General features: G+C 50.2%; 12 protein-coding genes across 12 annotated transcripts; 5 read left to right on the forward strand and 7 right to left on the reverse strand.

Moving 5' to 3' along the window:
- Positions 1 to 653: 653 nt before the first annotated feature.
- PSV08DRAFT_291616 (uncharacterized protein) lies at positions 654 to 1,494 on the reverse strand. The gene is made up of 2 exons (XM_014219636.2): positions 1,065 to 1,494; positions 654 to 1,002 (listed from the first exon to the last, which is right to left on the reverse strand). Exons 1-2 carry the CDS (start codon positions 1,480 to 1,482, stop codon positions 836 to 838), a joined length of 585 nt encoding a protein of 194 aa, XP_014075111.1. The 5' UTR covers positions 1,483 to 1,494; the 3' UTR covers positions 654 to 835.
- A 415-nt stretch (positions 1,495 to 1,909) lies between these two features.
- On the forward strand, positions 1,910 to 5,911 carry PSV08DRAFT_221729 (uncharacterized protein; the record flags this gene model as incomplete). Its single annotated transcript, XM_066092170.1, has 2 exons — positions 1,910 to 2,563; positions 2,648 to 5,911. The coding sequence occupies 2 exons, from the start codon at positions 1,910 to 1,912 to the stop codon at positions 5,909 to 5,911; spliced, it is 3,918 nt and encodes a 1,305-aa protein (XP_065949176.1).
- PSV08DRAFT_361587 (Rhodanese-like domain-containing protein) lies at positions 5,871 to 6,653 on the reverse strand (the record flags this gene model as incomplete). Its single annotated transcript, XM_014219638.1, has 2 exons — positions 5,871 to 6,233; positions 6,386 to 6,653. The coding sequence occupies 2 exons, from the start codon at positions 6,651 to 6,653 to the stop codon at positions 6,049 to 6,051; spliced, it is 453 nt and encodes a 150-aa protein (XP_014075113.1). The 3' UTR covers positions 5,871 to 6,048.
- Positions 6,654 to 6,982: 329 nt separating this feature from the next.
- PSV08DRAFT_38749 (endoplasmic reticulum Oxidoreductin 1-domain-containing protein) lies at positions 6,983 to 9,146 on the forward strand. The gene is made up of 3 exons (XM_014219639.2): positions 6,983 to 7,193; positions 7,260 to 7,400; positions 7,467 to 9,146. Exons 2-3 carry the CDS (start codon positions 7,284 to 7,286, stop codon positions 9,093 to 9,095), a joined length of 1,746 nt encoding a protein of 581 aa, XP_014075114.2. The 5' UTR covers positions 6,983 to 7,193; positions 7,260 to 7,283; the 3' UTR covers positions 9,096 to 9,146.
- A 3,553-nt stretch (positions 9,147 to 12,699) lies between these two features.
- PSV08DRAFT_246667 (uncharacterized protein) lies at positions 12,700 to 13,435 on the reverse strand (the record flags this gene model as incomplete). The annotated part of the gene is made up of 2 exons (XM_066092338.1): positions 12,700 to 12,957; positions 13,103 to 13,435. 2 exons carry the CDS (start codon positions 13,433 to 13,435, stop codon positions 12,700 to 12,702), a joined length of 591 nt encoding a protein of 196 aa, XP_065949177.1.
- Positions 13,436 to 14,022: 587 nt separating this feature from the next.
- PSV08DRAFT_246668 (uncharacterized protein) lies at positions 14,023 to 14,361 on the reverse strand (the record flags this gene model as incomplete). Its single annotated transcript, XM_014219643.1, has 1 exon — positions 14,023 to 14,361. The coding sequence occupies one exon, from the start codon at positions 14,359 to 14,361 to the stop codon at positions 14,023 to 14,025; it is 339 nt and encodes a 112-aa protein (XP_014075118.1).
- Positions 14,362 to 14,967: 606 nt separating this feature from the next.
- PSV08DRAFT_350722 (uncharacterized protein) lies at positions 14,968 to 15,858 on the reverse strand (the record flags this gene model as incomplete). Its single annotated transcript, XM_014219644.2, has 4 exons — positions 14,968 to 15,053; positions 15,108 to 15,414; positions 15,492 to 15,638; positions 15,820 to 15,858. The coding sequence occupies 4 exons, from the start codon at positions 15,856 to 15,858 to the stop codon at positions 14,968 to 14,970; spliced, it is 579 nt and encodes a 192-aa protein (XP_014075119.2).
- Positions 15,859 to 16,437: 579 nt separating this feature from the next.
- Positions 16,438 to 17,734, forward strand: PSV08DRAFT_361589 (F-actin capping protein; the record flags this gene model as incomplete). The annotated part of the gene is made up of 4 exons (XM_014219645.2): positions 16,438 to 16,628; positions 16,690 to 16,989; positions 17,052 to 17,131; positions 17,189 to 17,734. 4 exons carry the CDS (start codon positions 16,438 to 16,440, stop codon positions 17,578 to 17,580), a joined length of 963 nt encoding a protein of 320 aa, XP_014075120.2. The 3' UTR covers positions 17,581 to 17,734.
- A 666-nt stretch (positions 17,735 to 18,400) lies between these two features.
- On the forward strand, positions 18,401 to 20,129 carry PSV08DRAFT_389181 (uncharacterized protein; the record flags this gene model as incomplete). Its single annotated transcript, XM_014219646.2, has 2 exons — positions 18,401 to 18,898; positions 18,944 to 20,129. Coding segments are annotated over 2 exons (1,684 nt in total), but the record flags the coding sequence as incomplete, so codon positions are not given.
- A 742-nt stretch (positions 20,130 to 20,871) lies between these two features.
- On the forward strand, positions 20,872 to 23,046 carry PSV08DRAFT_409249 (fungal-specific transcription factor domain-containing protein; the record flags this gene model as incomplete). The annotated part of the gene is made up of 3 exons (XM_014219647.2): positions 20,872 to 20,893; positions 20,980 to 21,224; positions 21,285 to 23,046. 3 exons carry the CDS (start codon positions 20,872 to 20,874, stop codon positions 22,971 to 22,973), a joined length of 1,956 nt encoding a protein of 651 aa, XP_014075122.2. The 3' UTR covers positions 22,974 to 23,046.
- On the reverse strand, positions 23,016 to 23,825 carry PSV08DRAFT_370551 (uncharacterized protein; the record flags this gene model as incomplete). Its single annotated transcript, XM_014219648.1, has 1 exon — positions 23,016 to 23,825. One exon carries the CDS (start codon positions 23,823 to 23,825, stop codon positions 23,016 to 23,018), a length of 810 nt encoding a protein of 269 aa, XP_014075123.1.
- Positions 23,826 to 24,680: 855 nt separating this feature from the next.
- PSV08DRAFT_401273 (uncharacterized protein) lies at positions 24,681 to 26,463 on the reverse strand (the record flags this gene model as incomplete). Its single annotated transcript, XM_014219649.2, has 3 exons — positions 24,681 to 26,209; positions 26,257 to 26,264; positions 26,314 to 26,463. The coding sequence occupies 3 exons, from the start codon at positions 26,458 to 26,460 to the stop codon at positions 24,877 to 24,879; spliced, it is 1,488 nt and encodes a 495-aa protein (XP_014075124.1). The 3' UTR covers positions 24,681 to 24,876.
- Positions 26,464 to 26,613: the final 150 nt, after the last annotated feature.

Genomic DNA, 26,613 nt, shown 5'->3' on the forward strand with positions numbered 1-26,613 from the left:
TTGGCGAGCGACTTCCAGACATGTACTCGTTTGTGGCGCGCACGCTTCTCCTTTTCCGTTGTACTGTCCAGGCCCTGATTTCGTCACACTCAGCCCACAATCCGCACTCTGCATGAACAAATATGGTATACGAGAACAACCACTCTGGTCCAAGACTGGGCCTGCGGCAAGAGTTTTGACGTTTTATGCACACAACCAGGTCTGCGCAATAACTTGCTTTCTGCCGGGGTGTGGCCGCCACTCAAAAGACGCGGACAAGGCCGTCTCCACCACCCAGTATGATTCTGACATCAGATGACTACAGGCAATCTCATTGCACCAAAACCCAAAAACACAAAAAAACCCATTTTTTTTCTCGTCGCCTTACAGACGATATACAAGCAGTCGAACTATTTTCTCTCTCGATGTAAACAGGCATTACTTATTAGTTTATGGTCTGGATGGGGGCTTCTGATGACATGTGTGTGTCCATGTCCGAGATGATGCCGGTCTGACCTGCATTGACGCACGAGCCATGGCCATCTTATTAGCTGCGCCAGTAGCCCCAGTGTGGATCCCCGTCCACGCGACGACCCGATTTCACCCAAGCTCACACAGTCGGGCACATGTGGAGAAACAACATGATGATTGAACTACGCAAGGCACAACCGACAATCAACAACCGACAATCAATTGAATTACTACAAAAAACAGCCCTTTGAGTGATTGGTTTATCAAACAGACAAAATGGCTATGCTCGTATTAAACCTCGACCCCGGCGATCGCTTTGATCGCCTTGATCGTCCATGCGTTTGAGAAACATCCGGCAATTGCAAAGCGTAGCGCGTCACCCCGTTTACAAAGCGAAAACAGCGAGGAGACCGGCAAGACCAGCACCAAAGAATTGGACAGAGGTCTTGTCGGCTGCGCCAGCTGCGGCAGTAGACGAAGGCCGGCCAGCAGATCCAGAGGCAGATCCAGAATGAGAGCCAGAAGGAGAGCCAGATGGGGACGACTCGGATCCTAGTATACGATTAGCAAAATGATCGTTACAGACAGAATCGTAAGAGTGGCTTGCAACATACCGGTAGGAGTGGGCGTAGCAGAGTTGGCGCCGGTACCAGCAGCAGCGCTGGAAGGAGCGTCGCTGGGAGCAGCGGCACCAGCACCCGCGGGACTATCAACGAATGCGGTCTGGCTGCTGGGGAAGTGGTCGGTGATGCAAGTGTCGACACACTTGGAGTAGGCTTCAGTGGCCGAAGGAGAGCCGTCGCCCTGGTCGCACTTGGCGGCGCACTCGTTGGTCTCGATGACCTGGGAAGCGTTGGGGCGAGCGTTGCCCAAGCATGCGGCCTGGCAGTTAACGTCGCCAGCCTCGCAAGCCATAGCGCACTGGACAGCGGATGAGAGCGCAGTGGACGCGGGCGCGGAGGATGCGGAAGTGCTGGTGATGCTTTGGGCCGAGGCGCCAATGGCGAAGAGGAGGACAGTAGAGTACTTCATGGTGTCGTGTGGTTGCGTGTGGCGTAAATTAGTATGTGTAAGTAGCAATTAGCGAGCGTGGATGCTGGAGCAGTATGTACAGCCAAAAAGAAACGAGTGTGGGCGTGTGCAACGAGAATCTGGGGCAGCAGGCCTAGCTTTTATTGTGCCTGAGCAAACCCAGCTATTACATAGGGGTATAGCGAGTCACGCTCTCGTAGCCCTTTTATTAGCTTTGACTATACCGAGGTGGGTATCGGCCATCGGCCCGACAGCACGATACGAATGCACGTCGGTAGAACCTTACAAGTGGGAAACCGCGGCCGTTACAGGGGTCGGCCTGCCTTTCCCTATTCATCTTACTTTACCATACGCGCTAAACACCGACGCGTCGTGCCTTTCACCTCAACGCCGCTGTCAAACCTTGCTGCCTCGGCCGTCAACTACCATGGATGACAGTGACAGCGACGACTACGGCGATGAGTTTGATGACACCGAGTTCCTGAACGTCGCCACCCAGGCTGAGGAGGAGACTGCGCGTGCATTTCGTCCTTCGCCACGGTCCGTCAAGCGGCAAAGAGCCCGCAGTACGACCAAGCGAGCAGCATCCAACTCTACCAGAGCACAAACCAACCGTCGCAAAGGCCCTTTTGTATCTTCTGATGACGGCAAGGACACCAGTGAAGAAGATGGCCATGCATTGTCCGAACCAGACAGCCCAAGCCTGTCGCCCCCTCAAAAAGCCGCTTCCTCGAGTCGTAGGAAAAGAGCGACATCAAGATCTTACGAAAATGACATTTCTGAAACAGATTCTGCATCACCCACAAAATCCACAACAGCCAATAAGCGGCAGGAGCGCATTCACATTCCAACTACAAATATAGACCTGCCAGACGTCTTCTATACGCAGCCGCCACAGGAACACTCGCCACCCTGGAAACCAAGAGGTGCAATATGGGCAAAGCAATCCACCACCATAGGTGTGCACAAACCACCCAGGCCAGTCAAGGGGCCCGAATTAGATGCAACCAGGACCGTGTCTCTGCCGGGTAGAAAGTCGATATCGTCTCGGCCAGTACCACAAGCACCGCCATCTCCAGATGTATTCGATTCGACTATCGACATGGATGAGTTCCCTCAATTACCAGTCCGGGCAGAGCGTACGGGAGGTGCTGTTATTGCTGAGTATGACTTCACACAAGATCTAGCAGACCTTCCGTCTGATGCATTCGCTTCTTCTTCTTCGTCGTCGTCGTCTCCGCAGAAGCAAGCTGAGCCTGAAACTGCTAGTGCTCACAAGCGTCCTGTGGCACCTCAGAATGGCCTACGACAGACGACGCTGTTTGGATCTGTTGGCGCCAGCAGTAGTACATCGCAGTCTCAGGTAAACAAGCGTTACAGCTTCGTCGTTGACCAGAAAGCAGAGCCTCCAACTCATCACAAGCTGGACCCAGAAGCCATCAAAACATGGGTTTATCCGACAAATTTGGGTACCATTCGAGACTATCAGTTCAACATTGTTCAAAGAGGCCTCTTCAATAATCTGTTGGTCGCTCTCCCTACTGGTCTTGGAAAGACCTTTATTGCGGCGACTATTATTCTCAATTGGTTCCGATGGACGATTGACTCTCAGATCGTCTTTGTCGCCCCCACTAAACCTCTGGTAGCCCAGCAAGTTGAAGCCTGCTTCAAGATTGCGGGTATACCCCGCTCATACACCACAATGCTCACGGGAGGCGTACAAACAGGCTTAAGAGCTAAAGAGTGGAAGGAAAAGAGAGTGTTTTTCATGACACCACAGACGCTCTTGAACGATTTGAAGGCTGGATATGCGGACCCAAAAAAGATTGTGCTACTGGTGGTCGATGAAGCTCACCGAGCCACGGGTGCATATGCGTACGTCGAAGTCGTTAGCTTCCTCCGACGTTTCAATAGTAGCTTTCGCGTCTTGGCACTGACAGCCACGCCTGGCGCAGATGTGGAGTCCGTGCAGAAGGTCATTGACGGCCTCGACATTTCCAAGGTGGAGATTCGGACAGAGAACTCTATGGACATATGCAGCTACGTACATCAGCGCAAGATTGACAAGCAGGTTTTTCAGAATACAGACGAAATGGAGATGTGTATGGACCTCTACAGCGAGGCTCTGCAGCCCTTAGTGAACACAATTGCTGGTCTGAATGCGTACTGGAGCAAGGACCCCCGCGATCTAACACCCTTTGGCTGCCAACAAGCCAAGAAGAAGTGGTTCCAAGAAGCCGGACGTAACGCAAATCGGGGCCTCCAAAGCACTGTGCACACAATCTTTGCGATTCTTGCGTCTATCTCACACGGAATGGATCTATTGAAATTTCATGGTGTAGGTCCTTTCTATATCAAGATGAAGGAATTTCAAGACGAAAGTGCAAAGACAAAGTCAAAATACAAGAAACAGATTCTCGACAGTGATGCCTGGAAGAAGCTTATGGGACGTCTTCAAGTGTGGATGGCCGATGAGAACTTTGTTGGCCATCCGAAGCTGGAATATCTACAGCAAGTCGTGTTGGATCACTTTATCAATGCAGACGATGGTCAGGGCGTTAATGGTGCAGCCTCTTCACAAACGAGGATCATGGTGTTTGCACATTTCCGTGACAGCGCTGAAGAAATCGCGCGCATTCTGAAGAGACACGAGCCAATGATTCGTCCACGCATCTTTGTCGGACAAGCACACGGGAAAAACTCGGAGGGCATGAAGCAGAAAGACCAATTGGATGCTATTGAGAGATTTAAGAATGGTGAATTCAACACACTCATTGCTACCTCAATCGGCGAAGAGGGTCTTGACATTGGTGAGGTAGATCTCATTATTTGCTACGATTCGAAAGCATCGCCTATCCGTATGCTGCAACGAATGGGTCGTACGGGAAGAAAACGCGAGGGAAGGATTGTCATGCTCCAAATGCAAGGCAAGGAAGAGAACGATGCCAACAAGGCAAACGATAGTTACCTCAAGATGCAAGAGCTCATTGCTGCGGGCACTCATTTCAACTTCCACGACGACATATCTCGCAGAATTCTGCCGGCGGATGTAAAGCCCGTTGTCGACCGGCGTATCGTAGATATACCAGTTGAAAATTCCCAACACGACTGGCTTCCAGAACCGAAAACAGGACGACGTGCCAAGAAGCCGGAGAAGAAGTTTCATATGCCCGATAATGTCATCACTGGCTTCGTCACTGCAGGTCGGATGGACGAGGAAATTGTGCCAAAAGGCCGTGGAAAGAAGGCGGCCGCACCTATTTACCCAAGTGAGGAGACATTCATAATACCTTCATTGGAGTCGGTACTTCTCAACGATGAAGCAATCCAAGATCTTGAAAGAAGGTACCAGACGGTATTCGACGACGACGATGCTCCTATGGTCGATGTACTCGACTTTGGGAAATACCCTGAACGACAGCGGATCTTGCCCTACTCAGCTCGCCGGGTTGGCCCAGGGTATGCTACGCGAGCATTTGCTTCCATGATGCAACGCATGCACAACATGGACCACAATCGTCTTGATAGTTTCAAACTCAATCTACACTTTTCCGACTGCGAATCAGACATTGGGGACGATCTTGTTGTTCCGGAACCAGAACCCGCACTCGTCATTGACGACGACATGTGGGAAGATGATCAACCCGCTTCCCAAGGACTTAAGAAAAAGGCAAAATCTGTGCCAAAACCAAAAGCGAGTGCGTCAGCAAAGCCTCAGGAGAAGGCGATATCAAAACCAAAAGAAAAAACGATGCCAAAGCCGAAGGAGAAACCTTTGCCAAGAGCGATAGAGAATGTGGCCCCAAAGACACCACAAACCCCAGCACCTCGTGGTCGGCCACATAAGGTTAGTGCTGTCACACAGACCCCTGTCCATCAGTCAATAGCGGAGGACGAAACCCCAAGGACAAAAACGCCTAATTGGCGTGTATCTGGACTCGCTCAAGAGGGCAATGAATCCTCTCCGCCACCAACAGACCCTCGATTTCGAGTTGCATCTCAAGCTGATACGATTGGATCTGATGACACATTAGGCGAGGATGAACCGCAAGATACACAGGCATATTTGTTAGACTCTGAGCTTGCCAGCTTCATTGTTGAAGGAGAGGAAGAAGAGGTAGCTCCAACTTCGAGCCTACCCAGTCTTGACCTTTCTGGCCTCGGAGCAGGAACCCAGGCAGTTGTCAAGGCCGGCCGCCCTAAGAGGACCCCGAAACGACAGAAGATCTTTACAAGCGACGCTACGGACGATGACGCGGTGGTCAGTAGTGATAGCGATGACGACGCACCGCTCGCTAAACCTGTGGCAGGTGCGGGTAGGAAGCAATTGGTCGTTATAGATTCAGCTTCGGAGCTAGAGGACGATGAGCCTGTCTTTCCCAGGAAGAGAGCTAGACGGATAATTGATGATGATACAGACGATGAATGAATCAACCAATATGACCGGCACTTGCTGGTCTGTGGTTGGAAATAATGTAGATTTGCAGGGATTGTTTATAACACCAACTTCTTACCCGATAGAGTAACCAATCCTACAACTGATACCCCAATGCTTTTTCGTAAATTTCAGGCGAATTGCTTCCAATACTCTGGTTCAAAGGCGTCCATGTTCTGCGTAAAAGGCTCGCCAGCCTTGACCCAACCTTTGATGCCACCAGCCAAGGTCAACGACTTGATTTGGTCATCGCCCTTTTCGGCAATGTAATCTGCGAACCAGCCCGAACATCTTGGCCCTCTCCCGTTAGATGAGCCTGGCGTGTCTCAGCCGACATTTACTATGATTTGTGCACGCGTATGTATTCGTATTTCAGCAAGGTAGGCCTTCATGGTGGTATGCAGCTCACGCCACTCGCGCCTTTTTTTGCATGCAAGCATCACGGTGAGACAAAAATGATAGACTCACCGCAGTAAAAAGCAACTCTGGTGACGCCGGCGCGCCTGCACAGATCGTATAAGACACCCCTGTTCAGGTAAAACGAATGTGCAGGTAGGTTGATGCTTCCTCTTATCGTGCCACCTTCATAGTCGGTGCGCCGCACATCTACGATGAGGAGATGGGGAGACGAGAGATCTGACAAGACCTCATCGCGTGATATGGAGGGCGCAGTAATACGGGGAGCGGGGAAGGCGTCGGTCCAACTACCAGAGGGTTGCTGTGTAGTTTCGGCCATGGTTTGGACAAGGACGAAGCAGGCGGGACAAGAACAATTTGTTATCTCTGGTTGTTTTGTGCGTGTGTTGGTGCGTTTGATATTTGCTGCGTTTCACCCAAGCAGCGGTGACAAAGAATGGACCGTCTTTGCCTCACGTCTTTGGCCCCTCTGGGTACCTTGCAAGGGTCGGTCCATCAGGGTCCACCGCCACACTCTGCTAAGTAATAGGCCACATTGCTACAAGCTGCAGTGGCCCCATCAACGTGTGATTAGAAACCATGAGCCGGGGTATGAGTTTAATATATTATACTCGCTCCTTCTGCGTCCGGCTCTTCCACCCTTTGTGGGTTTCGGGCCAAGATCGGTGTCTGGTCGAGATTTAATCTGCTTCGAGTCTGAAATTCCCAAACAGAGCATAAGCCGCACCGCCACAGCCAGGATCCTCGCTGGGATAATCGTCCTCTTTGATACCTACACGCTGGCCTCTTCGCATTCCCCACACGATTCATCGGCCGCTAATTTCCCGGGGGGCCTCATATACTCGGGATACTGTGAATTGTGAGTGTGGCATCTACACATATCGCGGAGACACCTGTTGCAAACGTTTGCTGACCGGAGGACTAGTAGTGCGACCGCAGTTACACCACAATGCGCTCAGCGGCGCATGTTTTCTACCTGACAGTCTTTGCGCTATTGGGTAGTACGCACGCTGTAGACCATGCTACGCCTTCAAAGGCGCATAGTCCTCCTCCAAACGTTTGCGACGTAAGCAATCCGTCTTCATGTACACCGACTCGAGCCCAGGGCCAGAGTGCTAAACCTACATTCCAGATATCGCCTGGAGCCATAGTATCAGACGCTTGCGCAAGCTACAGCACCCTCGAGCAGCTAAACGATGCCATACAGCCCTACCTCCAATCCATTACCCAAAATACCGACTTCTTCTCACATTACCGGTTAAGCCTGTACAGCAAGAAATGCCCGTTCTGGGACGACGAGAATGGCATGTGCGGGAACGTGGCATGCGCGGTCAATACGCTAGACAATGAGGAGGACATACCGCTGGTTTGGCGCGCAAAAGAGCTGGGCAAACTCGAGGGACCGACGGCACAACATCCGGGGAAGAAGCAGCAGAGGGAAGAGCCCAAGCGGCCGCTACAGGGAGAACTGGGGGAGGATGTCAACGAGAGCTGTGTGGTCGAGTACGACGATGAATGCGACGAGCGCGACTACTGTATACCAGATGATGAGTCGGCGACTGCCAAGGGCGATTACGTCTCACTCGTAGACAACCCAGAACGTTTCACCGGATACGCAGGTGTTGGAGCCCAGCAGGTCTGGGAGGCTATATACCGCGAAAACTGCTTTAGCAAGCCTCCAAAGAATGCACCAGCGACCGGCGGATCGTCTCCACACAACTCGCCTTTTGGCGCCTTTGGGAACCAGCAACAGATGCAAGCGGCTAACCAGCTCCGGAACGTCATCCAAGAGCAGGGCCAAAAGCAAAAGTTCCAGTCTGCCATCGCTCATGGATCGCCCGTAAACAGCCTTGATCCTGTTGAATTCGACGATACCTGCCTGGAAAAGCGCGTCTTCCATCGTGTCATCTCGGGCATGCACGCATCCATATCTACGCACTTGTGCTGGGACTACCTCGACCAGAAGACCGGTCAGTGGGGACCTAACCTGACATGCTATGAAGAGCGCCTCCACAACCACCCGGAGCGCATCTCCAATGTCTACTTCAACTATGCCCTCGTCATGCGTGCAGTCGGTAAGATTAGGCAGCACATTTCCGACTACTCCTTCTGTTCCGAGGACCCTGAGCAAGATCTCCGCACCAAAAACTCTGTCCTTCGTCTTGCCTCGGCGCTCCCCTCTGGACCCGAGATTTTTGACGAGACAGTCATGTTCCAGGATCCCGACACCGTGGCCCTGAAAGAGGACTTCCGCAACCGCTTCAGGAATGTAAGCAGAATCATGGACTGCGTTGGTTGTGACAAGTGCCGTCTTTGGGGCAAGCTCCAGACCAACGGCTACGGAACAGCGCTCAAGGTGCTTTTCGAATTCGACGAGCACGATTCTTCCAAGGACCCGCCGCTTCGCCGCACCGAGCTCGTCGCCCTCGTCAACACCATGAACCGGCTCTCGCACTCTCTATCCGCGATCAAAGAGTTCCGCCGCATGATTGACGAGCGAGAAGGTGTAGCCAAGGGCGCTGCATCCGCGGTCCCTAAGACCGATGAGGGCGTCTTGAAAACGAAGCTCGCGCTGGAAGAAGCCAATGAGGCGAAGCCCATCAACGTGCTCACCGGCGATGAAGAGATTCCGTCGTTTGAACGCGATTGGGATGCAAGGAACATGTCGGCGTGGGACGAAGTCAAGGCAGAGTTCAACCTCGTAAAACGCACTGTTTACTACATTTTGTACCAGTGGACGCAGGTTCCAGGAAGATTGTAAGTGCATATTTATCTGTTCCTACACACGCACACGCACACGCACATGCGGTGATTGAGGACGTGTTCTTTGTTGTTGTTGTTTTTTCAGGGAAGAAATGGCATGCTAACGAAAAACAAATAGTACCAAGATTTTCATTCTTGAGATGCGACGCTTGTACAATTGGTGGATGGGCTTTGTTCCCGGTCCCAAATCTTGGGAAATTCGTATTCCCACCCGTGATGAGCTTTGAGAACCTTTCTCAATATTTCTCCTCTTCTTTTTCTTTTCCCTTAACGAAATGACAATCGTCTGTGTGTGTGTGTTTAGGTAAATTCGTAGAAAGATCATTTTCATCTTTGTTCTGCATAGCTCAGGCGTTTATTTCTGGGGGGGAGGAGGGTTCTTTCAAATAAGGTTTATAACCATAACAATCGACCCTTTTTTCTCTCATGCCTTCAGATTTCGGAAATCACGGGTTCGTTGTTGTCAAGGGCGAGGAGGGTGGGGGGGCATTTGGGTGGGGAGTTATGGAGTCTTTTTTTTTCATTTAGATTTTTTTTATTATACGTTCCATGAACTACGAAAACCAGTATCATCTCTCTCCCTCTCTGGTATATACTCTTCTTCCACGTGTTGCAAGTGCAAATATTCCCAATCATCAGCACTACTCGGCTTAATTACATACCGACGACGACCTCGTACTAAACCCGCTCGATATGCCCTCATCGGCCCGGATACCTCTCCCTTTCACAGACCTTACGTCATGACCACCTCCCCCCCCCTCTCTCTCTTTATCACCCGGAGGGGGGAGGGGAGAACCCACGATACCCCCCACCCCTTGTTATCCGCCCAGGGTTTGGTCCAGCATAATGTCCCCCTTTGTCCAACTAGTAAGACAGACTAAAAGAAAGACAAGACGGGCCAACCCTCCTACCCATACTCTGACCGTCGTGCGCTCAAGGACCCCCCCTTCTCCGCGCGCTTCCTATTCGTGAGACGAGATAGACAAGCTTTGTTCCAAGAGTACACAAGAAGTGCGCCTGTTTTCGATGGGTTACTGGATTTGGTAGGTTTTGGGGGGTGTTGCTTGGATGGGTGGGCAGGGTTGAGAGTGAAAGAGAGAGAGGGCAGGCCAGGGGGGGGGGAAAGGTGCAAGGGTGGGTGAGGTGCGGGTGTGTTTCGTGAATTGGGTAGTAGATACTAGGGGAAGGTGTGGCGGGATTGTTGAATTTGGGGGGGAATTTATTATATTTTTTTATCTTTGTTTTTTTTTCTATTCCATTTTTTAGTATTATGTAGAGGGTTTGGTGTGGTGTCGGATGCACGTGTGAGGTATCGAAGCGTATGCAATTTGGGTTATCTGCAATGTGCTCATTTAAAGTAACCACCTACGTAAACTACACCTACTACTGTACATACTACATCCTCGGAGCCCCACGCAACTCGTAATCCACTGTACTAACAATGAGATAACCACCACATCACATCCTCGAGATAAGAGGAGGTGAAAAAAGCTTTTGTCGGACTCGGGAAGAGGGGAAGTTAGAGCGGGCGCGGGTAGTTGGGATCGGGGAGTGGAGAAGGGGAGAGGAGGGAGGGGGTGGCCATGTTTTGAATGAGGAGAAGCTACACGCCTATTTTCAATGCCTACTCAATCCAGTATAATCACCAAGCCTTTTCCTTCGTATCCTGCTCTACTTTTACTCTTCGTGGTTAAACATAAAGCAAAGCCTGGTATTCGGCATCTCTGAAGTTTTGCCTTTTCCAAGTTGATTTTGGTCTTCGGGACACGTGCGTCATTTCTTTTCCTTTGCACTCCACTTGCGGAAGCCAAGACTTCCCGAAGATGTAACTGCAACCGTGCTCTTCCCTTCTTCTTTCTGCTCGGTCCTCTCTTTTGGGTGTTTTTTATTTCTTTTTTCAGAGATTGGGTGGAATGGTTTAATTTAGGGCTGGAAGTGCTGGCCGAAAATATGCAAGATAAAGCGAAGGAATACGCCTACTTTTCATGGCTGCCGTTCTGGGTAAGCCAAGGTGTACACCGTGCTTTTGTTTTTGGGCGGCGCAAGTTGACGTGTATCAACCGCGTGAGACGTGGCTGCTGCAATGAATGTTTTGCGGTGTATGCTGGCAACAGTGCTGATTCCGTGGCTTTTTGCATCTATTTTCTGCAGACGACATACATGCGTATATATGGTATTGCAGCATTTCTAATGTTCCATGTACAAAAATAATATATGTACGTATACATGACATCTGCACATGCCAGATGCGCTCAAAATTCCCCGACAAAGTCCAGAAGCCCTCCCGCGAGTCAAGTCGGAGAATTTGATACTAACATTGTCCCGACCAATGTCCAACGTCGCATATGCCATGTCATGGTGCAGCAAAAAAGCAACATGATCGTCACAACATGGATACCGATCGTCACAGGCTCCGCTAGCATGACTACGCAACGAAAGAGGCTCTGTACGCCTATTTTCCACACCTGCCTGGCGCAGTAAACTCCTCACCAAAAAAACCGCTTTGCCCGCTTTTTGATGTTTGGTGAGAAGCCAAGTTTGACAAGCCAGGAGCCTCTTTTCTACACCTACCTAACGCAGTAAACTCCTCGCAAATAAAAAACCGCTTTGTCCGCTTTTTGATGTTTGGTGAGAAGCCAAGTTTGACAAGCCAGAAGCCTCTTTTCCACACCTACCTGACGCAGTAAACTCCTCGCAAATAAAAAACCGCTTTGTCCGCTTTTTGATGTTTGGTGAGAAGCCAAGTTTGACAAGCCATGAGCCTCTTTTCCACACCTACTCCTTTGGGTAAAAACACCAGAGATTTGACGGTAGTAAGTCGGTGATTTTTTATCGACGTTTCGCCATACACACCATGCACACCCGTACACGAGACCATTTCTAACGACCTTGTTAATCTTTCGTTCGAACAGATAGACAGATAGAGAGAAAGCAACACGAGCCCCCAATCCTGAATTTAATCTACTTTTTAATTCCCATTCCCCCCAAAACTTTATTGCCGTCACGTGTACATACAGAGTGGAAGAGTAGCAAAAACCCTCCCCCTTTCCAGCCACATAACGTGCCCGTCATCCCGAAAACGAAACCATCAGAAAAGACAAGCTTTTCCTACGTAACTACCAAGCACGCGCCCTATTTTCGACGACTTCCTCAAAGAGGAAATTTCCTCAAGGCCAAGATAAGCGCCTACAATCCACAGTTACTCATTGCAGCAAAAAACCACCGTGCCCACCCTTGCTCTCATCCGTGCGTCTCGTTTCTGCATCATATGTGCGAGACGGTCCGCGTGTCAAAGTTACCCTTTGAGCTTAATTTTTCTTCTTTTCCAACTTGGCTGTCCCGTGTTTCCGCTGGAAGAATAGGCTGTTTGGAGACGAATCAAAAGTGCCGAAGACGGGGGTTGATTACTACTTACTGGTGTACTAACTAACCGGTGTGACTGGTCCTTGGTATTCCCGTGGTGTGTCCGAGGGGCACGCGCGCAGCGCACGCCCATGTGTGTGCACAGCGGATATCTGCATACCCTGTTTTATTTTGCTTGCCCTGATTACAATTTGAGCGGGGTGGTGAGAGACTTAATATAACCATTTGACGCCTGTTTTCTACAGTTGCTGTATTCGGTAAGATGGGGGGTGAAGGTGGATCGGCAGGTAATATGCGAACTCGGGGATTTTCTGGGGTGGAGATGGCTTGATGACGTAGGAGGAGTTTCGCGCGTGGTTCGTGTGCGGCGGTGGTGGTGCAGAAAGGGGGAGATGACGCAGATGGGTACTTTTAGTGCCGCCATGGGCGTCGTAGGTGTATATTGCCGAGTCGGGGTGGCGTGCAAGGTGCATGGGCTGAGGTGTGGTGTTATCTGTCTACGGTACGGATCTCATATGCTATATACAACGTTCACTTGTATCTGGCTCTGCTTTGCTCATCCGTTGTAGCTGGGAACCTCTTTATCTAATAAGAGGCACCTTGCAAGAACAGTAGCATGTTCATTTGGGAGGTGGGGTATACCATGCGCCTCCCCTGCCGTTGTTGAAGTACTTCGAGCCCTGGTCTTACATCAGTACACTTCCACACCACCGTTCCTCCTGGGCCTACGTTGGAGTTGCTGTAATAGTATGAGCCGTCCCTGTTAGAGTAGTGGTAAGGATTCGAGTTTGTGTCGCTGGGACCAGATTCACGAGTGCACCAGTGGTTTCCCTGAACAACGTGGTCAGCACGATGGTGAGTGATCCGAGCGGTCCGGGGACTTGCCTCATTGTTGATGCCGTGGTTGGTCACGTTAGAGCTCGTTCTACCAGAGGAGCTGAAGCCGGAGCTTGATGAAGCTTTCTGAGATGACATGATGAACGGTGTACTTAGTCCTGTCTCTTGATATTCACTTTCGAAATGTGAGTTGTAGAGCTAGTCTAGAGTAAGCAGGAAGAGATGAGGGGAATGCGACATGCCTCAGCAGTATAAATACTGTCTTAGTTTGCACAATTACGGTTGCCATGACAGGGTGACCCTTGCTTTATTCGGCTTCGTAAGATTCGCCTCGTGGATCGCTGCTGCTTCACGAGATTTGGCAAAAGCAGAGGCAGGTTGCACTCGAGAAATTGTTGCAAGAAATTGGGAGCGTTAAGTTTTGAGCTACTACACAGGCAACTGAAGTATCAACGTTTGGAGTGGAACACCAAAAGAAAACTGTTTTATCGCGAGATAGATACCTGGAGGCTATGCCTGATGAGCGACCTTATCGCGCCTCCCTTCCCTTGTGTCCTCATTGTATGAATCTGATGGCTTCCCTGGGTGGTATATTGATGTCTGTAGAAACTGTTAGAGAAACTGATTTTGGTATAATGCTGGGGCCATTTCGTATATGTAGTGTGTTTGCTTACGAGGTGCTGTGTCTTATCTCAGTGGCAAGCTCTCCGAACTAGGGGAAGTGGCTAGTATTCATTTTTTGGTCGCTTGCCAAATTGTTTCCGCGACCGTTTTGGATTGGATGTCGAGCTGGTAGATGCGGATGGCAGCGTGTCGGTCGTGACAAGCGGGGGCATATCAGCGAAGTCAAGGTCTTGCATTAGGCGATCTTCCTGACGCTTTTTATTTCGAGGAATAGTAACCAAGACATTGTGGGCAACGACAAGTGCCATGAAGAGAACAAAGGCGATGACGATGACGACGCAGATGAAAATGAGGAGCATCAGAAAGAGATGGATGACACTGACGCTAGTCTCGACCAAGGTCATTGGCCACTTGCTGGTCATTGAGTAGCTATCAGCCATGTCGACAATGTGCTTGAGAATGGTTGAAAAAAGGTGTTCTGCAATTGTGAGAAGAGTCGACAAGTAGTGGAGGAAATGGAGCGGCAAATGCGTAGTTGTGTTTGCTTGGCCTTTGGGTCACGCGATTTGAAGGAAGTGACGGCCAACAGCGTGTGCTTGATTTCTGAACGCGACATATTGGTTTACTATGTATGCTTTGATGCCAACAAGATAGATGTGAATACTATTGCACAAAAGTTGGAAAACTGCAAAGATGGACCAGTGTTTCCGATAGTCATTTGCATTAAACTCGCGCAGTTTCCACTGCAATTATCATGGAGGGACATGTCAACTCGGACTATCCGCTTTCCTTCGTGATACACTACTCGACCGTGAACGTCCATTACCCCATGTGTTCAAACTCCGTATGTTCGCAGGAAAAGACAATATCTAACTTTTTACCACTACCCGATTATATTACCGGGACCCAAAGCTATCAGTCAAGTCATGCTGCAAGTAGCCATATGTGATACATAGGCCGCGTCGATAAAGAAAGGCACCTGTGATGTCAGTGAACAAGTTGTGGGAAGGATCGATGTTGGCTTACCTTGAAGTTTTTGGACGCTTTTAGGCCTCTGCGATCATCTCCTCATCAGACCCGATCGCATCGATGTCTGCGGAGTTCTCAGCCTCGCCAGGCTCAGACTTGATAACTACATGGAATCAGCATTGCAAGAGTTGCATGGCGTGTCTGAACAAGCACTCACCTTCTTCTTCTTTAAGAGCCGCATTGCCACGAGCAGGCTTCTTCTTAGGCGAAGAATCGCCGTCGACCTCCTGTTTCTTGGAGGCACGCTTGCGAGGTGTGGCCTTGGGGGTGGCATCTCCATCGGCTTCGTCACCCTCTTTCTTGGGGGCAACAGCCTTCTTAGCACGAGGAGCCTTCTTTGGAGTAGGTGGAACAGTGCCATCGGAAGCAGGGGTTATCAATTTGACTTTGATCTTGGCCCAGGCGTTGCTGGCAGAACGCGGGTTGCTCATGCCAGCAAAGGCAGCAAGTTTGTCGTAGTCGATCTTTTAATAAGAGTGAGCATGTTGTAGGAAGAGGGCAAGCCAAAGATCTTTCTCGAAACAAAATCGCAATCACATACCTCTGGAGGACCAGACTTGAGTGACTGCATAGCCCAACCCAGGAGTTGGAGCTCACGCTCGGTGAACTGGGGAGCAGAGCCATTGGCACTAGTGGTCTTGTCGGTGTCAGACATAATGTTGATGTTGATGTTGAAGTTGAGTGATGCCTTGAGAATGTTTGTGTGATATGGAAGAAGTGGAGAAGTATAGAAGTGCAGAGGTGCAGGTGGACATTAAATATGTCTGAGGAGGCCCGCTAGTGCGGTGATGTCGTTGACAGGCAGTGAAGGTGAGTGCACTGTGGTGCTGCAGAAGGGCTACATATGCCCACCAAAAATGCAGACTCACCTCTATGATGACTGTGAGAGGCTCATTAATGCCGCACATGGTTGCTTGGGTGACTATGGGCGCACTGGCGTGCAAAGTTTGCAGGCAGAGTGAAGGTGAGATGCCTTCGTTTGCATCCGCATTTGGTAGCATGCAAGATGACAGAAGGGATTCATGCATAGTTATTGTTGCAAATTACTGCAAATTACTACAAATTACTACAAACTACTGCTCATTACTGTAGTTTGTCGAAAACAGGTCTCGCATAGTAAATTCAAGACGAATGTTCTACTCTACTCGCTCTGCTCACGAGGCATGTTATTGGTGCGGGAGGCAAAACCCCTAGCATGTTATTGAGTCGTAGAGAAAGCAAGAGAGAAGAACTACCCAGGATTAGCGCGATGATTACTTGTGGTATGGTGTTTAGCTGCACCTCTCTTTCTTGCATAGCAGTCTCTGTCTTCTGGTGGATAGTGAAGAGCGCGATTGCCGCATGGTGAATGAGTAAATCGCAGCTGCCACCAAGGCCATGGTACTGGAAACCTTGAATACAAATAACACTACTAGTTCCAACGCTATCCAAATTCACAAATGTCAAAATCGAAGCAGAGGTGAGGTTGTCCACCAGAGGTCGTGACCATGAGCTACCCCGGCGGGCATGCGCATGACTCGCGGGAGCAGCGCCCAATCCAAGCGGGCGAATCGCCGGGGCTCGAGACATTCGAAGGCGTTGGCACTCGTCGACAATACTCAAGCAACCCGCCCTTGACCACGCCCGCCTTTTTCCTGGCCAAGCACAGCAAAATGGCGGATCCCATTGATAGCGCTCTGTACGTCATTCTTTCTTTTGCACGCGCACTTGCCTTGCTCTTCTTGCTAACATAGCTCCAGCGACCTCCTCCGCCGGCTGGACCCCAAGGACGTCAAGCGCAATGTCGACCACATTATCCAGCTCAATCCCTCGCTCGAAGAGGACCTACTCGAGTCGGTCGATATTCCCCTGACAGTCAAGAAGTGCTCAAAGACGAAGCGCGACTTTCTGTGCTGCGACTACAACCGCGACGGTGACAGCTGGCGCAGTCCGTGGAGCAACGAATTCGAGCCGCCCATTGACGAGGGTGTCACGCCTAGTGATCGTGTCCGTAAAATGGAGGTCAAGGCAAACGAGGCTTTTGACGTCTACAGAGAACTGTGAGTTGCATGCGGGGGTGGGGACGTGGCTATGGCGGGGTCGTGCTAACTGACGCGGGCAGGTACTTTGAGGGTGGAATATCCAGTGTTTATCTGTGGGATATGGACGATGGCTTTGCTGGCTGTGTGCTGCTGAAAAAGTGTATGCATGCCGCCTTGGATCCGCGTTGCTGAGTAGACACTGACAGACAGACAACAGCCGTCAGCCCCACCCCGAAGAGCTCTGGCAGCTGGGACAGCATCCACGTCTTCGATGCCCAAGATCGCGCTAGAACATCGCACTACAAGCTTACATCGACTGTCATCCTTTCCCTCGGCACCGACAGTGAAGCACTCGGCGGCCTCGACCTCTCCGGCAACATGGTACGCCAGGTTGAAGCCGACATGGCCGTTGAGGATGACACCTCGCACGTCGCCAATATTGGCAAGATGGTCGAAGACATGGAGCTCAAGATGCGCAATCTGCTGCAAGAGGTCTACTTTGGCAAGGCTAAGGATGTTGTTGGAGATCTACGGAGTCTTCAGTCGCTCAGCCAGGCCAACAAGGACCGTGCCACCCAGAGGGAGATGATCAACAGCATGGGCAGGTAGGCATAGTAAGGCACATGGTGACGACAAGGTGGACAGGTGCTACACGTCATAGATGGAATCGAATAAATACCAGCTTGAGGGCAACATGAGGTGTTGAGTCCCGTGACCCAGATGAAAAGCCTCTTCAAACATTGTTTTGTTTCTCTTCACTTTACTTGTGAAAATGTGTTGTACGTTATTTGCACTGGACCGTGAACACCGAGTCTAATTTAGAACCGGCTGAGGCGGCTTACCTGGACGCTCGCGAAAGATCAAAGACGCGAGTATTCCCGAGCCAAAAGTCGACTACATCATGGCATTCAGCTGAACGTACGATATGTGCAGTTCGACCTGAGCGGCTGCATCTATAGACCTCGCTAATCTCTCGCTGTGGCCACTCCGAGAATCCCCCGCTGCGCCGCAATACCACACCAACGCCAATATATTACAAGTCACTGGTTCCAATATTCCAAGACATGTACAATGAACTAAACAAAGCCACTGGCAGCGTGTTGCATGCGAGGCTCCATCTAGACGCTGGTGGTCATTGGACTATCACTCCACAAAGTACTCAGTACACCACAACACTTCACTAGGACATACAGCAAACAACTAAGCGAAAGCTGTTCCAGACACCATGCACCTTCCTCTTACAGGAGAGTCAATAGTAGCTATCATCCTTCGGTAACACCATCGCATCTCATGCTACGCAAACCGGTCACCGGCCCGCTCATGAGCACTATCCATGAGTTCGAGATGGACAAGGGACAGATCAGGTAACCATGCTTGAAACTATATATTGGAACGTAATATAGCCATCTAGTCTCAAAAAGCAACTTAAGATGTTGTTTCTGAATAGTGCCTTGCTCTTAGGGCTCATATCTTGTTGCCTAGCGGTACCCCACCGTAACGTCGGCAGAGCCACTACATCCCTCATCCCAACTTCCTCTCTGTCAGGAGCAAATGGAGCACCAACAAAAGCCCCAAATGCCGACCAGAAGAAATACTCCAAGCATGTCAATGACTTCTACAAGCTCTATGGCTGGCTCAAGCCAGGCACTTCAGTGCCAGACAAGGATCTTCCAGAGGCCATCCGTAAGATCCAGGCAAAGCTAAAGGAGCCCGTGACTGGGGAATTCAGTGAAAAAATGGTGGCTATGATGGATGGGCCTCGCTGTGGAACTGAACAGCAGTATATTGGTACTGAGGCTGGGGAAATTCAGGAGTCCAAGGAGCGATATGTGCTTTGGGGCCCGAAATGGGCCAAGACGACATTGACCTGGCGCATCGACAGGTATACAAACGACTTGTCGCAGGAGCGACAGCTGAGTACTATAGGGTCGGTGCGTAGCGCATGAGTCTTACGGATGCTAACATCCCCCAGCGCAGCCTTTGCTGAATGGATGAACTTTGCCCCACTCAACATTGTCCAAGCAGCTTCAAATGTAAGGGCCGACATAAACATCCGTTTCTTGCCCATCAGCAGTAACACAACTGTCGCCATCACAATGATAGACACAGATGGTGTATATTTTACTCCGGGTAAGATCAACATCACATTCAACGACAACGAACAGTGGGCAGACAACATTCTCTTCTCCACCACAGCTGTACATGAAATAGGCCACGCCCTCGGACTAAGTCACAGCAGCATTCCATCAGCCATCATGTTCGCCTACTACGACGGTCTCATGCACCCAATCCACCCCGACGACAAAATGGGCATCCACAGCATCTACGGCTGGAAAACCCCAAAATGGAAACTCATAGATTCTGGCTCCAAAATCAGCAGCTTGATCCAAGTAACCTCCAGCTCCAGCACGCCCGCCCCCAACGACGGTCTTTACCAGATGCGCCCGACGGGCCAGATCCTCCGGTACATTAACAACGCCTGGACAACCGTCGATAACTACAAAGAAACTGCCCAAATCACTGGCGCAAACGGCATCCTCTACCAACGCCACTACGACGGCGGAACCTTTCGTTGGACAGGTACAGCCTCAAACTGGCAATCCATCAGCCCCACCGACACATCCATCCTCGAAATCCATGCCGCATCGGACCAACTCTATGCCCGGCGCAAAGACGGCTCTGTAGTCCGTCTCTCGAGCTCCACCTGGCTCACAATCGACCAAACCGCGCCTGGGTCCCGCCAAATCGCCGTTTCCGACGACAAAACGCTATGGAACCTGCTGGCGAACGGCGACCTAGTGCGATCGCGCTGGCCTTACACCTCCATCGCCATCCTCGACAGAAACACCGCGAACATCGGAATTGCGGTTGGCGGCAACGAGTTTTTCAAAGTGCAGAGCGATGGCGCGGTTGTGTGGCTCGATACCAAAGGCCCGTATTGGAGCGTTATTGAGCAGAAGGGGAGTGTGGGGATACATGCGGTGGGGGAGATGCTGTATAGTCGGCATGCTGATGGCACGGTGTGGCGGTGGACGGGGACGCCGGGGGTATGGGAGGGGATCGATGAGAGGGGTGGGGTTGGGAGTGTTGTGGGGGATCGGGAGGGAGGGGTTTGGGGGTTGCTGGGGGGGAGTGAGGTGTGGATGCATGTTTCCTGATGTGGAACAGGTGGGTGCGGGTTATGAGGTTAGAGATTTATTTACATGAAGTTATGAAATTGTGAATAAGTGTGTTTATATTGAGATGTACCGAGTTTTAGGCGGAGTTAATAGTTTGTGTATCCTGTAAATATGTTTGGAGTCTTGTTTTTCGGGAAAAGGCGAGGTTACTTCCTCTTATATTCTAATAGATTCTTGTTAAATCGACTTTAACATCATCTCAGTAGGGTTGAATCGCCTTAGTTTCTGATACTGATTCAGAATTTCTTTAGTTGTGGATGGACAAATGGGCGTGGAAATTAACTCAGCCAGTTCATAGGCTGATGGGTATTTTACTCTTCATTCCTTGAGGGACTAGAGCAACGAGGTTTTAGCGTAGATTTGATACAGGAGTGTTCCCGTCTTGGACACATTTCGCTAGAAAACTTAGTTATTTAGGATAGCATCAGCTGCGCCAGGATTTTGCCTTGTTGTACCTAAGAAGCGAAGAATGTTTGAGATCGAGTGCTTACAGGTGTATGACATTGAATTGAATCAATGCATTATGTCCTAAAGATTGCGACCATTCCTTGCTTCGTACGTGCCTTTGGTATTTTCGAGGCCCTGGTAGGCATACAAAGTGATGGATAGAGACTACAAGCAATGCAGGCCGAGAATTAAGCTATGATAACTAATTCCAATTTTTCATTTGTTAGTAGTACGCTTTGTAGAGATTTCTCTCTGAGCATTGTCATATACATACATGAAAACTGAAGAACATGGTGGTTAGATCCGGAACTCGAGAAACGCTTATACAATTCGTTGCACATTATTGGTTGGCGTTGATTGCGCCCTAATCTCAGGCTTCCAGGAATACATATTAGGTTTAACTCTGATCTAACTCCCCTTAGCCTGGCTGCACCTCGAACGCCACACATGATTCCACTGCACTTCCCACTCCGCTTTTCTTGGCTCTCTCCGCACTCAGAGTCTCTTGGATCAAATGTTCAAATACTCGGCTTACCCGCAACTATGGTAACCTTGACTATACCAGCTTCAGTTGCGAAGCGAAAGCAAGCATGCACCAGCTGTCGACAGCGGAAGAAGAAATGCGACGTACGTGTAGTAATTTACTGTTCACACTTGGCTTCTCTCTAACAGTAATATGCAATGTAGGCCGAGCATCCGAGCTGTTCTTTGTGTAGAAAACTAAATATTAGATGCCAGTATGGGGCACCGTCACAACAAGACAGCAGTTTACTTCCTGCAACCTACCCAGAGAGTTCTCTTAGTTCCGACCCAGTTGCTTTGCCTTCTAGTTTTGGTATGGGGCTGGCTGGCACGCTGCCGTCCACACAACTCACAGGCACAATCCTCGATCTTCCATGGCCCGCTCCTTTAGCATATGAAGATCCTCTAGCGTACTTCCCCACATCCGAATCCACGGACATTCAAACCGATGATATTTTTAGTTTCCAGGCGTTTGATAGCTTCCAGCCGCCTTCACAAGATATCGTTGTCCAGCTAACCAATCTCTTCTTCGAGCATCTTTACCCTATGTTTCCCTGCTTTCACAAGAAGAGCTTCCTGTCTAGTGTGGAAAGCGGCAAGCTACGGGACGAATCACCAACCTTGTTTTATGCAATCTGCTGTGTATCAGCTAGATATCATCCTGAAGATGCGATAAAAAAGCGTTCAAAAGACTGGTACGAGCAAGCAAAGTTCTCCTATAACCTCACTTGCCAAAAGCCCGAACCGACTCTACGCACCATCCAATCTGTATTACTTCTCATGTTCCATTCCTGGACTTCATGCGACTTTTCATCCAGCTGGCTGTTCCTGGGAAAAGCATGGCGACGGGCTGTTGTTCTTGGTCTGAATGTAGATGCGGATAATGCGAAAACAAGCCGGCCCTCTGTACATGAAGAGAGGACGTCAATTGGTAAAGAAGAGCGTCGGCGAGCTTTATGGCTGCTTTTCATGTTGGACCGAATAAACTCATGGGTGACGGGCTGGCAGGCTGCTATACCCGAGACGCAATTCAAAGTCGACTTATTGAAACCTGAATCGGTCTTTCAAGCCATGAATCCAGAATCGAATACGCTTCATCATTCCAATACGCCATTTATGCGGAACCTATCTGAACTGATATGTTCATCGTCGTCCGCAAAAGAGCCTCTGAATGTGCTACACTACCTAGCAATTGCGCATGTTCTGCTCGGTCGAGTGTCTGAGTTGATACATTCCCTACACAGTGCGCCCGACTCACCCGAGTATGCAGAAGAATGCGCCAAGCTGGACAGCCTGATTATTAAATTCCGACTCAGCCTGCCCCGTCAAGCGAGTTCAGTACTGGCAGCACCACCGGCAGATCGCCACCAGGTAGTATGGCTGCAAATCACCCTAAATGCCATGACGTTGATACTACATTACAGCTGTGAGCAACAGGGTTCGATTTCAAGTCCATCTTCCCCATTCAGCCTCGCTGTCATTGCGGCTCGAAACGTCGCACAGATAGTCAAAGATGCATCGCGCATTTCGGTTGATCTACTGCTCTCCCCATATATAGGTTCATCTCTGTACGTTTCGGCATGCGTGCTCGTTATCCAATGGCGTCAAACCAGCGATCAAAGTGTCAAGGACGAAATCGACTTGATCACTCTAGTATTCGAGCGCATGCATGAAGATGAGAGCTTCCTCGGCCGAAAACTCAAATCCGCACTCGAAAACGACATGAAGAAGAGTGACGAGGAACTGCGAGACTTACAAAAGCGAGGTTTCAGAGGCCTCGTGACAGATTGTAAAGTTTCAGATCTTGCCAGGCAAGAAGCACAATACAAGGGACTGGAAATCAGCATAGATTAAACTGTGCTACTTTTCACATGTCACTAGTTACGGTAAAGGAAGTTATGATGTAGAACCAACAAGAAAACGCCCACCATCGCTATTTACCTCCGACCCATTGACAAACCTATCCTTCATGATCCATCCGTAGGCCTCAGCAATGTCTTCTGGTCGGCCAATCTCACCCGACAGACTAAGACTCTTTTTCATATTCTCAACCGCCTCAGCCGGAAGCCTGTCTAGAACACTTTGAAGCATCTCCGTATGTATGGCACCAGGGTTGACGAGATTGACGCGAATTGGAACCATGTCTACCGCAAGACCTCGTGTTAGGCCCTCGAGGGAACCACCCATGGCTGCCATAATAGCCCAATCTGGCATTGGGCGTTTCGTGTTTGAACCGGCGGTCAGGGTGATGGAGCTGTTGGAGGATTTGGGCATGTAGTCGCCGTTGACAATGAGTTTCGCCAAGGCGCATGGAGCAAGGAAGCGGACGGTAAAGGCATCGAGTGCAGTGCCGATGTCTAGTTCGGCAATCTTGGCTATATGAAGAGAGTCTCCGGATGTGAAAGCAATATGGTCGATTTTCTTGTTCCCGTTTTCAGTTGCTTTGTCCAGTACTGTGCGAATATTCCTTTCGAGGTTCGCCTTGTCGGCCAGGTCGGCGGCAAAGCCTGCTACGTTGGTAGCAGGCGTGTTTGGATACAGAGACCGCAGATGCTCGATTTTTTTGTCGACCTTGGGCTGACTGGAGCCTGAAATGGTGACTTTGGCGCCGTAGGAGAGGGCCATGTTGGCAATGGCGAAGCCGATGCCTGATGTCCCTCCAAAGACGAGGACATGCGCGTTTGCAAGGCGGTTTTGGTGGGCCATTATAGAGATATCTAATGCAGAGAGGTACAGAGAATAATGATTGGGGCAAAGAAGTTTGTAATGATGTCTACCTAGAATATCTCTACATTCATGGCTCCTTTATACCCTATTCCCTTTGCCAAGTTCACTGACCACAACTATCATTTTGGGTATAGCGAAGCCGACAATGGATCCACATCTGCCTTCCCGAGCCCGCTTGTCTGTTCTTCTCCGACAGTTGCGGGCTCGGTTATGTTACATAACATATTGAGGCGTTGATGCGTGGTTGTGAAGTGCCTCCCCTGGGAGCGGGCGGGCGGCGACGCTAGTACTGCACGAGCGGTACAGCTGGGCGTTTAGACCACATACGCACTGCCACAAGTTGGAGAGTGACCGCACTTCTCACGTATCATCTCTAGAGCCTAGCAAATCCTACTACGACGAGCAAATGCGAAAACGGTTTCGTCTGGATTTCTAAAATATCATGATTCGAACCCAAACATTTCTCTGAATGCACACTTGGCTGCAATAGCTCTGGACAAGGAAAACTTCATGACGACACAAGCATTTCTCTGAATACACATCTGACTGCAATGTTTTTGGACAAAGAAGACTTTGCGACAACGCGAGCGCTTGATATTCCTCAGGCCTCCAATTACATATGCAGCCCACTACCCAGGCTACCCAATATCCAGGCCGCCGCCACCTAGCCAAGCTGGGGTAGGACCATCGAGGGAGCTTCGCCCGCTATGGCTGCCGGTGAAGGTTTTGTAAATAAGGAAGCTAAAAAAACAATGGCTGAGACCGTGACAGATACTGTTGTCTTTCAGCCCCGAAGGAACATACAAAGGTCTCAATCAGGTGCCACAGGTAGACTTTGCAGTCAGCTTGGAATTGACTAGTCTTAGATTATTAGTATCTTACTATCAAAGGCAGATAGAATTTCTCTGCACGCTGATATGAGGGTAACTTTGATCGAGGAGAAAGCCATTTAAGAAAAATAAGCCATAATAAACATTTTGATGTACAAATCCCAAAAAAGAGCACTAGACTAGACTTCTCCAAACATCAATCAAAGCTCATTGTGTTCAGGCGAGCCTTCCTCAACTTCCTCCACCTGGATCTTAACCTGCTCGTGATCTTCCTGCTTGACCTTCTTAGGCTGTGGCTTCTCACCGGGCACCAGGAGCGAATCTGACAACTTCTCCTTCTTCCCCTCTCCCATGCGTATGGCATCGACCCATTGCTCCACCTCCTGAAGTCCAAAAGTGGTGCCAGAGTACTTCTTGTACCACGCACGCTTACCGTTGGTGGCAATGAGGTGCACCTGGTCTGCGCTTCCGAGACTCAGCTCCGCAATCAAGTTAGCGGCTAGAGGATTGGTCGAGGCAACGCTGACGAAGGGGAACAGATGGCTTCCGGAGACATCGTATTTCTTGTGAATAGAAGCGAGAGAAGCGATGGCGGTAGTGGCGGTTTCCGCGGTTTCGTCCTTAGGCAAGAGTGCCAGGATACATGTCTTGCTTTGGTCGGTCAAGCACAGGGATTGTAGCTCGGCAGATTCAGCGATCAAGGGAATCGTTGGCTTGAGTTCTTCCTCAGGAATGACAACTGGGTTTGGAGTGTCCTCGTCCTTGATGTTTGGATCGGGCGACTCCGTAGATTGCTCCACGGTCTCTTCTGTCGCTGATGCGGCAGCTGAAGAAGCTTCAGCATCCTTGTGAGCAGCCGAAGCCTTGGAGAATTTGCTCGAGGCTTTGGAATCCTTCTTGCTGTCCTTTTTGCCTTTTGCCTTCTTCTCCTTAGGAGGAGGGCAGTCGGGGTTTGGCGGGGCTACTTGAGACAAGAACTTGACCATGGCCGCCTTATCGAGCTTGCCCTCATGTTTGACGGGCGTGTCTGAGCCGGCGGGAATGAGGATCAGTGTGGGATACTCGGTGATGCCGTACTTTTCAACCGCTGCCTTCTCGGCCTTCTTAATCTGAGCAACTGAGACGATGCCAGCAAAGTCGATTGCCAGTGCCCTGAGTGTGGCACTGACAACTCCCTTTTCGCTGAACAGAATAGCCTTCGCATTATCCTTGTTCTCTTGTAGCCATTCATCCAGGTTCTTGTCGTTTACCCTCTTGACTTTGTTGGGGACCTTGTCCTTGACAGTCTCGACGATGCCCTTGGCTGATCGAGGACCCTGATATTCCTCGATTGTTGGTTTGCCATACTTCTTGCTGGGACGGAAAATCTTGAGAGTAGGGAAGCCCTGTACACCCATGTTTCCGCAGAAAGGCTTATTCATCTCTTCGTCGCAATTGACGGCGGCGACCTTGGCTATTCCTTGAAGCGACTTGGCCGCTGTTTCGTAGGCGGGCTTGAGGTTCTTGCAGTGGCCACACCATGGCGCGTAGAATCTGGAGATGTAAGAATGCGAAGCTTGGTCAAGATGAATGTAGCTTACTCGACAATCTAACATTTCATTAGTCGGTAATTTTCAAGTCAGGTTGTGTACACTTACAGAGGTGTAGTTTGACTTTGCAATGACTCGGTCGTAGTCCATGCCGTTGATCGAGACGACGGCGCTGTTCTTGGGGTACATGCTCTCTGCGCGCGCATTGAGGGCCATAGCAGCCGTAGCGGCGAGCAGGGTCGATGTGCGCACCATGATTGAGGGGGTGGTGTGTAAAGTAAAGTGGAGAGCAAGCAGGAGAAAAGAAGAGGTGCTGCTGCAGGGCTTATAGGTGTTCACCAGGCCTTGATGCCAGGTTGGCCTTTTCTTTTCATTTGCAGCAGCATTGCCCGTGTGTCTACCTGGCCA

This window comes from Bipolaris maydis, assembly GCF_028858645.1.
Source record: "Bipolaris maydis strain C4 unplaced genomic scaffold PSV08scaffold_6, whole genome shotgun sequence".
NCBI lineage: Eukaryota > Fungi > Ascomycota > Dothideomycetes > Pleosporales > Pleosporaceae > Bipolaris > Bipolaris maydis.